Source organism: Callorhinus ursinus, unplaced genomic scaffold, assembly GCF_003265705.2.
Source record: "Callorhinus ursinus isolate GAN/ISIS: 27379988/994484 unplaced genomic scaffold, GSC_fseal_2.0 scaffold59, whole genome shotgun sequence".
NCBI classification, from domain to species: Eukaryota; Metazoa; Chordata; class Mammalia; order Carnivora; family Otariidae; genus Callorhinus; species Callorhinus ursinus.
Genome location: NW_027397121.1, coordinates 8,778,011 through 8,789,120, shown reverse-complemented (window position 1 = coordinate 8,789,120; position 11,110 = coordinate 8,778,011). Strand labels below are relative to the sequence as shown.

At 57.0% G+C, this 11,110-nt stretch overlaps 2 protein-coding genes across 4 annotated transcripts; one reads left to right on the top strand and one right to left on the bottom strand.

The window, feature by feature from the left end:
* The first annotated feature begins 11 nt into the window (after positions 1 to 11).
* SAPCD1 (suppressor APC domain containing 1) lies at positions 12 to 1,840 on the top strand. 3 transcript variants are annotated; one of them, XM_073884755.1, is made up of 6 exons: positions 12 to 247; positions 492 to 632; positions 1,129 to 1,221; positions 1,335 to 1,424; positions 1,522 to 1,611; positions 1,703 to 1,840. In XM_073884755.1, exons 1-6 carry the CDS (start codon positions 134 to 136, stop codon positions 1,730 to 1,732), a joined length of 558 nt encoding a protein of 185 aa, XP_073740856.1. In that variant the 5' UTR covers positions 12 to 133; the 3' UTR covers positions 1,733 to 1,840. The 3 variants fall into 3 exon arrangements, with proteins under 3 accessions (XP_073740856.1, XP_025718059.1, XP_073740857.1); XM_073884756.1 differs by having other exon boundaries at positions 125 to 247; positions 364 to 632; XM_025862274.2 differs by lacking the exon at positions 1,703 to 1,840 and having other exon boundaries at positions 118 to 247; positions 1,522 to 1,617.
* A 217-nt stretch (positions 1,841 to 2,057) lies between these two features.
* VWA7 (von Willebrand factor A domain containing 7) lies at positions 2,058 to 11,013 on the bottom strand. The gene is given in 24 exon segments (XM_025862237.2): positions 2,058 to 2,657; positions 2,771 to 2,948; positions 3,170 to 3,306; positions 3,396 to 3,431; positions 3,433 to 3,612; positions 3,614 to 3,699; positions 4,254 to 4,346; positions 4,456 to 4,605; positions 4,701 to 4,833; positions 5,329 to 5,514; positions 5,976 to 6,092; positions 6,317 to 6,358; positions 6,360 to 6,430; positions 7,856 to 8,016; positions 8,135 to 8,180; positions 8,183 to 8,329; positions 8,750 to 8,860; positions 9,454 to 9,550; positions 9,987 to 10,090; positions 10,093 to 10,241; positions 10,452 to 10,477; positions 10,796 to 10,822; positions 10,824 to 10,965; positions 10,967 to 11,013. Coding segments are annotated over 24 exon segments (2,622 nt in total). The 3' UTR covers positions 2,058 to 2,501.
* Positions 11,014 to 11,110: the final 97 nt, after the last annotated feature.

Sequence of the window (11,110 nt, the reverse complement as noted above, 5' to 3'; positions counted from 1 at the left end):
CAGCAGAAAGGGCCCCGGGGGGGGGGGGGGGCTGGAAAAGAAGGTAGGACGCGCACAGGGCAGGGGGGGGGCGGAGGGGAGGAGCCAGCCCAGGCGCCAGTGGGCGTGGCTCCGCCCTTCCCACCTCGGAGCCATGGGGAGCCAGGGGCCTGGCGGGCCGCCCCGCGGCGGGGCTCCCTACACGGTTCTGCTGCTGCCACTGGGGACAAGCCGCCGGCACCCAGGGGCCCGGAGCTTCTTCCTCTGGGTGAGTATTAGTCCAGCAAGAGGTCCCAGGGAAGCCCACTCCCTGGATCTGCCCCTACATTTCCCCTCAATTTTGAGGACCCATAAGTCTTCTCCCCTGCCTCCCCTGCCCTCCAGGTGCTCAGTGGTCAGTCTGGGCTCACACTCCGTGACCAGACAGTGAACCCAGCCAAGGGTTGTGACGAAGGGCCACGGCCCAGAGCCCTGCTGTGGAGCAAGTCAGCCTCCGCTTCTTGCCTTCCCAGCTGCAGAGGATGCAGGCTCTGGAGAGGGAGCAGGACGCCCTGTGGCAGGGGCTGGAGCTGCTGGAGCGCGGCCAGGCCTGCTTTGAGGGCCGTCTGAGGGAGGCACTGCAACAACAGCAGCACCTAGGGGCTCTTGGTGAGGTACGGGGCTGCTGTGTGGTGTGCGGGAGCAGGGACATGTGGACAGCCTGACACCACCCTGGGAAGGCCAGAGTTAACGGGCAGGGATCATGAACTGGAAGCAGCATTGTAATGACTGGATGCCACCAAGCAGTTAGGTTGGTGTTCATTGTTGGGATTGGAGGGGGCCGGTCTGCATTCCATTCAGAGGACCATGGTTTGGATCACCCCATTGAGATGGGGGAGTGGCCTGGATTATTCCAATGGGTTAGGACTAGACAGGGAGGATCCATAAAGAATAAGGAAGGAAAGGGGTACTGTGCTATTTGAGGGGGATAGAAGAACTGGATTTCAAAGAGATGGGAGTGGAGAGTATCTGATTTTTCCAGCTACCTTGAGGGCTATTGAGATGAGGGGACCCAGATGGAGAAGAGGTATGGCCTGTGGTGACAGAAAGAGTGGCAGATGGACCTCACCATGTTTTCACCATGTTGTCAGCCTCCAACTCCTCCTTTAGAATTTTCTAACAGATTTACACTCAGAGCCTCATGGCCCCCAGTTAGCCCAGATTCAAAAGGTGAACATGTGTTTGCAGAATCTGATTCAGAAGGTGAGTTATTGTTTTTCGTTTAGACTTTTGGGAAGTGAGGGAAGAGAGGGGACTTGGGATCAACACTGGTTTAACAGAAAAAAGCAAATCCTGCCCTTCCCCCCCCCCCCCAGTTCTCCCCACATCCCTTAAATAAGGCTAGTTCCTGTCCTGCCCAGGACTGGAAGGGAAGGCCAAGGAAGCAGAACTTACGGCAGCAACAGGTAAACTGTAGGGGAGTGGGGGGGAGGGCGGAAGCCCTGGGCCCACGCGGGGGGCGGGGCAGCACAGATGCCCACACTGTTTCTCTCCTTTCTCCAGGAGTTGTCGAGGCAGCAGAAGGGAGGCATTCAGCCAAAAGGCGAGACCACTCAGCCGGGCTGCCCCAAGATGCAGAGGGGCCCAACCCATGTATAAAGCCTCCTCTGGGTTTCCTCATTTGGTGAGGGGGGAGGCTGACTCAGAAACCCCAGTCTCCTCATTCTGCCTCTTGACTTAACAGATAAATGGCTCCAGGTGGTGGGTCAACTGAAGTCCAAACATCTTGATGTAAAGTTTCTTCTCTGCAACTGAAAACTTCCATTTCATCTTCTCGGTGTCTTATGCCTTCACTCTCCCTTATATGATATGCATAAATGATCTTTCTTTGAAATCCGTCTCTAGAGAAGACATGTTTATTGAAACTGTCCTTCAACTTTATTTTTTTTAAGATTTTATTTATTTATTTGAGAGAGAGAGAATGAGAGATAGAGAGCATGAAAGGGAAGAGGGTCAGAGGGAGAAGCAGACTCCCCGCAGAGCAGGGAGCCCGATGCGGGACTTGATCCAGGGACTCCAGGATCATGACCTGAGCCGAAGGCAGTCGCTTAACCAACTGAGCCACCCAGGTGCCCTGTCCTTCAACTTTAAATACAAAAATAAAATAGGGGCTTCTTCAGAATTTCAAATAAGAACAATTCTATAAATAAACCCCACTCCCAACCTTAGTCTCCTCCCCATACATCTTTACTTCTACCTGAGCTTAGGAAAGCATGAATAAATAGTGGAATGAAGAGATGCTGTGGAGAGATAGGAACCAACTTTCTCCACAAAGAGGTATTTGGTTTGGTTCCCACCAGGGTTAGAGAAAGTGCACTGTGGGAAAATCCATTGCCTTCTATCCCAATCTCACTAAGAAAGAGAGGGACAAGTGCATGAGAGAGAAAACCTCCAGCTGAGAGAGGTGGGGTCCTGAGGCCCATGTTACCTTCTCACCAAAGGAGCAGGATTGAAAATAGCTCTGGAGACCCATCCCTCCTGTGTCACCAGGAGGCCAGGCCTAACAGAAGCAGCACCCCTCCAACTGTGCCCCACCAGGGGCTGCCTACCCGCCCTCCCCCCGCCCTTCCCCGAGTCACCAAAGTGGAGGCAGGGCTGGTTGAGGCGAGGATGGGGCCAGATGGAGTGGGCAGGGGCGGCTAGCGGGTCCTGCAGAGAAGGGGGAGACTGTCAGGGTGTCTGTACCCAAATTAAGCCTACAGCGCCCTCCCCTTAGCTTGCGTGGTCTGCAATGGGAATGGGGGTGCCTCACCTGCGGGGCCGGGCCCAGCACCAGGAGCCAGAGGAAGGTGTGGGTCGGGGGCACTGGGCTGGCCTTGCGACCTGTCGTGGTCACAGTCACCGTCACTACGGAGTCTGGCGCGGCTGAGTCCGGGACCTCCAACCATAGGCGTCCCCCGGCGGACTCATTCGGTTCCAGGCGAACCCTGCCAAGTGGACACAGACACCCAGCTGAAGGCCCGGGCTCCGAAGAGCTGAGAGCCGAGGGTACGAGGGTCCGAGGGTCCCAGCCAAGCGCTGGCAGGGAGGCGAGGTGAGGCGAGACTCTAAGCGCCCATCGGAGGGGGCCGCTGTAGGCGGGGCTTAAAGCATCAGACTCCCAAGCCCGGGAACCGAAAGGTGGGCCAGAACTGAGCAGGAGGGTTCGGGGGAGAGGTTGGAGGTGAGAGGGAAGCTGGGGCTGACAGATGGCCTAAGGTCGAGATCCTGAGGGCCCGAGAAGCTGGCGATGCGGAGGCTGAGCCTGACTTTGCTGCCCGGAGCCAGGAACCCCGGGGGGCCGCCGAGCTGCGGAGGAGGAGGGCGGAGGGCGTGTCAGGGTAGGAGCTGCTGCGGCTCTCTCGGGGCCCCACGCGCACCTTCCCCTGGCGTCTCGCCTCCAGAAGCGCCGGGACCATGGTGCAGGGCTGGGGCGGCCGCTCGGTGCGGGCCCCGCCTCTCTCCGTCCAGGCCGACCAGCTCGAGAGAGAAGGGTCGCGCGGTGGACAGAAGCGCGGGCGGCAGCGAGGCCGCGAGGACACCTCGCTTCCGCGGTCCCGTGGGCTCCAGAGGCACCCGGCCCCGCTCGGCACCCTCCGGGACCCCTCGAAGGACGGACGTGGGAGAAATGTGGCCGAGGATCTCCGGGGTTGCCTCGGGAGCCCAGCCCTGTCACCTCTACCAGCAGCTGGGTCTGGAGGCCTGGGACAGGGGCCGGGAGGGGAGAACGATGGTCCGCAGGAGATTCGGAGACAGGGAGAAGAAAACAAATGGCTTTTGGAATAGGGGTTACCCCTGAGGAGTATGGATGGAGGAAAGGGGCTACGTCTGAGGGATATTGTTGGGCAGCGTCAGGAAAGATTCTGGGATGCTGGAAATGTTCTAAATCTTGGACGGAGGATGGTTACATGGGTGCATTATATGCAATCCATCCAGTGTGTACTTCAGTTTGGTGCACTTCATTAAATATGTTATAACTCAATAAAAATTTAAATATATAATTATATATATAATATATAATGGGGGCACCTGGGTGGCTCAGTTAAGCATCTGCCTTTGGCTCAGGTCATGATCCCGGGGTCCTGGGATCAAGCCTCGCATTGGGCTCCTCGCTCAGTGGGGAGCCTGCTTCTTCCTCTCCCTCTGCCCCTCCCCACCACTTGTGCTCTCGCTCGTGCTCTCTCTCTCTCGAAAAACTAAATAAAATCTTAAAAAAAAATAATAATGGGCAAGTTGGGGCAGGGGGATAGATATACCTGCAACTGGCTGAGTCAGGGGGTAGAGGCCAGGGTGGGGGCCATCCTCCATGGGAATCCGAAAGTAGAAGAGGAAGTCCAGGGATGTCTGAGCTGAGGAGGGCCAAGGCAATCAGAGACCTTCCTGCGATGAATGTGACTGCTAGTGTTCTCCGAGCTCTGCAGGCTTCCCTTCCCTTCCCAGGAATATCTCCCTCCTTACCTTGCCCTCTCACCTGGGGCGCATCCTCAGCTGTGACCCAGATCGCCCAGGTCCCTGTCTGTGGGGGGTCATTCATGGTAACCATGCAGAGCCCAAAGCGGCGCGTGTGACCTAGAGGCCCCTCGCCTTCCTCCTGGCCCTGGGAGACCCCTGATGGGAGTGGAGGACGATTCCCGTCCTTTAATACGTCACCCTTCATTCTCCTCCCTTCTTCCCCCTGCCTCGAGACACACACGGGGAAGTACCTGCAGGGTTCCTGATCTAGAAGCTGCTGACCTCCCTGTGGATCTGAACTGTGACCCTCTGGAGCAGCACTTCCACACTGAACACAAGTGGCCTCCCAGACACCACAACAGGAGGTTCCAGGGGAAGGGTAACCTTGAAGGATGAGCAGAAGCACAAAGTGGGGGAGAAGATAAGGCAGTGAATGGGGGAGGAGCAAAGGCAGGAGAAGGGTGGAGACAGAAGGAAACTAAGTCACATGTGGAGAAGGGAGGCCAGTGAGAGGGGCAGAGGACCAGGGAGGGAGTTACGGTCAACCACAAAGTGGAGGCAAGGGATTGAGGGTGAGGCCATCACTTCTTGTCCCTCCTTCAAGGATGGCAGGACTTCCTGTGGTAGCCCTGAGGACAGACTACTTGGAGGCCAAGGCTAGGGGACAGGGGCAGTACCCACAGGGAAGGAGCAATGTGGAAGGTGGGTAGCCATGGATCTCAGAGGGAGAGAAACTTCCTTTCCCACCCTTCTGACTGCAGTGGCAACACGGCCGTGTTAAACCATTACCCTACGAGAAAGAAAAAGGCCGTGTCGTCACCCACACCCTTAGTGCTCAGCTGAAAACATTAGTCCTTCTGGGCGCCCACACTTACGCACCAGGTCATCCATGCTGTCCCCAACAATGGCGGCCACATCCTGAAGGTGCTGGTCTTTGGTGAAGATGACCTCTCCTCCTGAGGCCAGGGCCACTGCTTCACATGGCTCAAAATGCAGAGGGGACAAGACCTCACGCCGAGCTCGGCCCTGAACCCTCAGTGGGTCTTCAGTCACTAGGAATGTCACCTGTACCCAGAAGAGAGGCCAGTTCTTGAGTACTCCCAGTGCCGTCCACCACTGTGAACGGGGGTCTCCTGTGCCCAGGCGCTCTACAGAGCTGATGACCAGTGGCAAGTTCCCTGTCTGCCCTCTGACTGCCACTGCAGGGTCTCCCAGTGACACAACCCCTAGGCCTTCACTTAGTAGTTGCCACTCCCTTGTAACTGTCACCATATGTCACCCACATGGTGGATTGTTGGCAACTAGATCTCCAGTTCTTCAAGTGGTTTGTTGGCGACACGTTCAAATACGAATTCTGCATCAAATAAGGGATCCAGAAACGTTACACTCATTGTCTGCTTCTCCGACCCCACGCCAAGGCTGGTGCAGCCACAAGAGTGTGGGGTGAGGCTCGTTAGGAGGTTGTCGCCATAGGGTTCCCCGCATCCCTGGGTGGCTACATCGGGTCTCCCATCAGCTGTGCTCACTCTGCAGCGCCACTCCTGAGTCAAAGATTCCACCCGGCTGGCGAGCATGGCGTCCTTGGGGGGGGCGTCCGCGAAGACAAAGATGTCTGAGAGTGGAGGGGTGTGCAGCAGAGCCGGCTGGCAGAGAAGGGGAGCGCTGGTATTAAAAATGGCAGCGGCGGGGGAATGTAGAACCAGGGAGGACAGAACTGAAGGAAACAGGACCCTGGAACCCTGGAGGGAAGCTAGGGGGACTAAGCTCTGAGGGTGCGGTGGGAGGTGGAGGTCCCAGGAAGGCTCTAGTTCCCCTTGGTGGTGGGACCTGGAAAGGGGAGGGAGAAGAAGGGAGGGGGAGGGCAGACCTCCAGGGCTGACAGGCACATCTCAGGCTCCTCTCCACCCCCCCAAGGCATGGATCTCAGTGAGTTGTTGCCAGAAGCTGTCAAGGTCACTGGTGGTAAAGACAGGGCCAAACCCTGGGGAGGCAGAAGGGAGGTTGAGGTGAGTGAGGAGAGGGATCCCCTATCCCTACCCAGGACCACCTCCCCAGTCAAGAGGCCTGCCGTGCTCCAGGGGCAAACAAGTATGGAAATAACAACATTCCCTTATATTTATATGTGCGGGGCAGGGCAAGGGCTAGTTACCTTGCGGGGAAGTGGACCTCATTTCCTTAGCAGAACGGCAGCATCTCCTGTGGTCCTGAGCGGGCCTTTCCTGGGTATGTGTGTAAGTATGAAAAAGACCCGGGCCTCAGTTTCCTCACCAGAAAAGTCAGAAAAATAACAGTACTTACCTCGGAATGTCATTAAGACTAAATGAGCTGAGGGCGCCTGGGTGGCTCAGTTGGTTGAGCGACTGCCTTCGGCTCGGGTCATGATCCTGGAGTCCCGGGATCGAGGCCCGCATCGGGCTCCCTGCTCAGCGGGGAGTCTGCTTCTCCCTCTGACCCTCTCCCCTCTCGTGCTCTCTCTCTATCTCATTCTCTCTCTCAAATAAATAGATAAAATCTTAAAAAAAAAGACGAAATGAGCTGATTTTGTAAACCTTAGAACAGTGCTTTGACCCATAAGTGCTAAATTCTTAATTATTCAAAACTTCATCAAATGTGGGCGCCTGGGTGGCTCAGATGGTTAAGCGTCTGCCTTCGGCTCAGGTCATGATCCCAGGGTCCTGGGATCGAGTCCCGCATTGGGTTCCCTGCTCCTTGGGAGCCTGCTTCTCTCTCTCCCTCTGTCGTTCGTAAATAAATAAATAAAATCTTCACACACACAAAAAACTTCATCAAATGTGTGTGAAGCCCCTATTAAATGCCAGCTACTGTGAGATTTATGCAGGTAAATCAGACTCAACTCCTGCCCATAGGGAGTTCTCAGTCCTATGGGTATTTGATAGTCATTTCAACCCTAGGAGATAGGCAGGATAAGACGCATACTGACCCATTTTATGGATGAGGAAATTGAGGCAAAAAAGGCTAAAAGATCAGCTTAAGGATGCACAGTGACTGGTCGACCCAGATCAGATGGTCTGACTTCGGGTTCCGTGGGGGAAGGAAATACACTACAACTAGCAGTCTCAGAGGCTTCACGGGGGCCCGTGCCCACCAACCCCTGTCCCATCCCAACACCCGTCTACAGGAAACGGAGAGAATTGAGAACGGCTGATTAGCACGGAAGCCTAAGCACAGATCACGATTAACCTCATACGGAAAGTGCTACCATTTTGGAAACAGAAGTGGCCGATCGTTTCCTATATGCACACGGGTACCCATAAAGACTCAACCACGGGAAGTGTTACCATTTTGTTAAGGAAGTGGAGCCACAAGGCCCACTTCCCCGCCAGTGGCACTTACCCCTTGCCCTGGACTTTCCTTCCTTCCACTGTCCTCCCCAGACCACAGTTACCCGGATCTTGGAAAGGTACCAGGACGTAGTGGACAGGTTCCATGGGGCGGCCCCGTCGCTGTTCCACAATGTAGCGAGCCTGGATTTTGGCAGCATTGATCTCCTCACCCATACTGCCCACGACAAAGCTCAGGCTGGAGGCTGGGCTGATGTCCAGCAGCCTGGGGGGCAGGCCGAAGACACAGGGAAGAGTCCGCACATTTGTCCCCAGCCCCTGTTTACTCAGCAACCCCAGGAGCACAGGCCCATTAGGGAGCGCATCTCGCAGAGGCCACTCACCGGGAGAAAGCCCTGTCTCCCAGGCGGTTTCTCAGGAGACTGAAGGCTGGATGGAGGCCAGAAGGGCCAGTTTGGCTGCCTGGAGGTGTAGCATGTGGTGGGGAGAGAAGCCCGGGGATGTGCTATCCTTCTTGATGCCGCCCCGTGGTGGCTGGGAGCTCCTCCGGTCAAAACGGCCCCCATGGCTACATTTCTCTGGGTTGGGGGAAGCGATCTGGGCAAGCCACCGCCTCCTAAGAGAACTAGGCCCTCTTTGACCTGGCCTGACCTCTCAGTCTTCAGCAAAGGGCCAGCAAGAAAGATGACGGTTTGTGGAGGGCAAACTGGAGTGAGTCCTGAGGGGTCAGTGATCACAGTACACGGTGCATCCCCTGATCCCTCCAGTCAACCCCCAGAAGCTGCCATTGGGTAATGGAGAAGTCTCAACAGCTGAGTAAGAGGCTCTCCACCCTCAGCAGCAATCACGGCCTCCTCAGCTGGCCATTCCCAACGTCCTCAACTTCTTCCAAGAAGTGATGCCATAGGAAATGGGACAAGGGGCCTACAGTTCTGAAATCCCTAGGGAGAGGGCCAGGGGAAAGGAAGGGCCTTTCTCCCCTTACTTCTGCCTGGTACCTGGAGGTTTGGAGAGATGACTTCCAAGGTAGCCAGACGTGAGGAGTGTAAAGCCCAGCAAATTCCCGGGGCAGCGCAACTCCTCACAATCAGAGCAGGTAGGATCGCCTACTGGGAAGAGAGGACAGGGGTCTAGAGCCCAAGATTCTGCCACCACTGACCTTTATCCCCATCCACTCGAACTTTGGCTTTCTCGCGGCTGGCCAAAGCCCACATGTACTCTTCTAGGCTTTCTGAACAAAAACCTGGAGATCATCTGGTGATGAGACAGTATTCGAGACAGGGCCTGTGCTAGGAAACCCAGAAGCGTGGGGAGCAGTACTGCAGGGACTGAGCCGTCTGTGAGCTGTGGACATGAAGCCAACTTGTAGCGGACAGGAGGCAGCTTCCGGTCATAGTGCACGTGGAAGGAGGAGCGGACTAAGAGGGAGAGCCCTGAATGCTTCACGCCATGTTGGGCGAGGAAGCCACATGAAAGAGAACTCAGTGGAGGTCTGCAGACCTTGGTCCTGGCTGTGTCCTCCCCGGGTGACCTTGGGGAAACTACCTAAGTGACCTGGCCTTTGGCTGGGGGACCTCACAGGTCATTCCAGAGAAGAAGCAATGTCACATCCTATGTGGCCTGAGGATGTGACACAGTGGCTGGGTAGGCTGCCAGGATGAGTCTCTACGGGATTCCCCCAGCCCCAGGGTCATGGCCGTACCTCGTGCCAGGCTCCCGAGCTCCTGCGTCAGCCAGAGGAGCTGAGGGTGTGGCTGCTGCTGCCCCAGGTCCACCCAGTTGCTGTGACTGTCGAAATCCTGGGGGGGGGAGAGGGCAGAAGGGAACTGTCACCACAGTCTCCAGCCCTTACTCCCACTCCTTTGAGGTCCCCATCTGGAAAGCCTCCTCTTACCCCAAGTGCCCCCCACGGGCTCTGCCCGTTGCCCAGGACGGGGCTTGCCCCCAGTGGGAGTCTTCCAGTGTTTCCTCGCATCTCACTCAGAGCCCAAAGGCCCACCTCAGACCTCCCGCCTCCCTCTTCTCTGCAGCCACATCGGCCTCCTGCTCTTCCCACCGGACCTAGGGACCTAGGGACCTAGGGACCAGCCTCAGGGCTTTGGCAAGCAGCCCCCACCCCTTCTTGAGCAGGGGGAGGTGTGGTCAAGGAGGCACCGTGAGGAAGCTTCTATCTGGGCGATGGGAAGACCCTGAGTGAAGCCCCCCCGCCCCATGACCATTTCAGCCTATTCTCACCTGCAAAGCATGAAGCGCGGCGCTGAGGCGCTGACGGGCCAGGGTGTGCTCCGGGGCTCTGGCCGCCCCCATGGTCCCCCGGAGAGCCCCCGCCAGTTGCATGAGCCCTGGTCCAGCCGCTTGGCATCGAAGTGCAGGTCAGGGTCGTTCCTGGATGTTGGCAGGAAGTCCTGGGCTGCGTTGGCCCGAGACACCTCATCTAAGGCTGCTCGGAGCGGCTGAGAAGGAAACCCAGGTCCCGAGTAGGCAGCAAAGGGGCACCTGGGTGGCTCAGTCATTAAGCGTCTGCCTTCGACTCAGGTCATGATCCCAGGGTCCTGGGATCGAGCTCCACATCGGGCTCCCCGCTCAGCAGGAAGCCTGCTTCTCCCTCTCTCACTCCCCCTGCTTGTCTTCCCTCTCTTGCTGTCTCTCTGTCAAATATATATATAAAATCTTAAAAAAAAAAAAAGTAGTAGGCAGCAGAGGTCATTGGTGAGGAGGGTGCAGCCCTGGAGAGAGTGGGTTTGGGGACAGGGCCCCTGGGATTGGACCATTGCCCACATTTTCTCAGCAGCCGTCACTTGGGTCAGGTGCGCAAGGAATTGAGAGTGCTGGGCCCTACGAGGGCGGGGCAATTCTGGACCTTTCTAAGGAGTGGGGGCTCTTGATTTCAGGACCAGGACTCTTGGGTATTGTCAGGCGGTAAGGTGGGGGGAGGTGCGGAAGAGAGGATGTCCCTTCTCTTGGCAAGCAGGGCCCTCAGGGAGTAGAAGTCCCAGGGAATTAGGGAATCCAGCTGGGATGTGACAGGGCCTGGGGACGCTCACCAGGAAGTCCTCAAGACGAAGTGGGGGGCTGCCCTGGGGGCTGCTGCTCCAGGAAAAGCTCCAGGGTGACATTGAGGGCCACCTCCTCCGTCAGGTGCTGGTGGGTGATGGAGCCCGGGGTGGCCAGGAGGCTCCAGATTTTGGGGAAGAAAGAAGCTGCGGGGGGCAGTGGCAGCCGAGGGACTCAGGTGGGAGAGGGGCACGTCTGCGGGGAGCATGGCTGGGACACGGACCTGGGGGACAGAAGGCACTGAAGAGCAGGAGGCAGCGGCGAGTCCTGGGCAGGTCCAACTGTTTTTTCTCCCTGGGCACCTG

What these genes read in the sequence shown, in the direction of transcription:
- SAPCD1 (XM_073884755.1), top strand. Translation starts at nt 134, where the DNA reads ATGGGGAGCCAGGGGCCTGGCGGGCCGCCCCGCGGCGGGGCTCCCTAC. An exon ending in CCCGGAGCTTCTTCCTCTGG is followed by an intron (nt 248 to 491) that starts GTGAGTATTAGT and finishes TTGCCTTCCCAG; the next exon opens with CTGCAGAGGATGCAGGCTCT. An exon ending in TGCAGAGGGGCCCAACCCAT is followed by an intron (nt 1,612 to 1,702) that starts GTATAAAGCCTC and finishes TTGACTTAACAG; the next exon opens with ATAAATGGCTCCAGGTGGTG.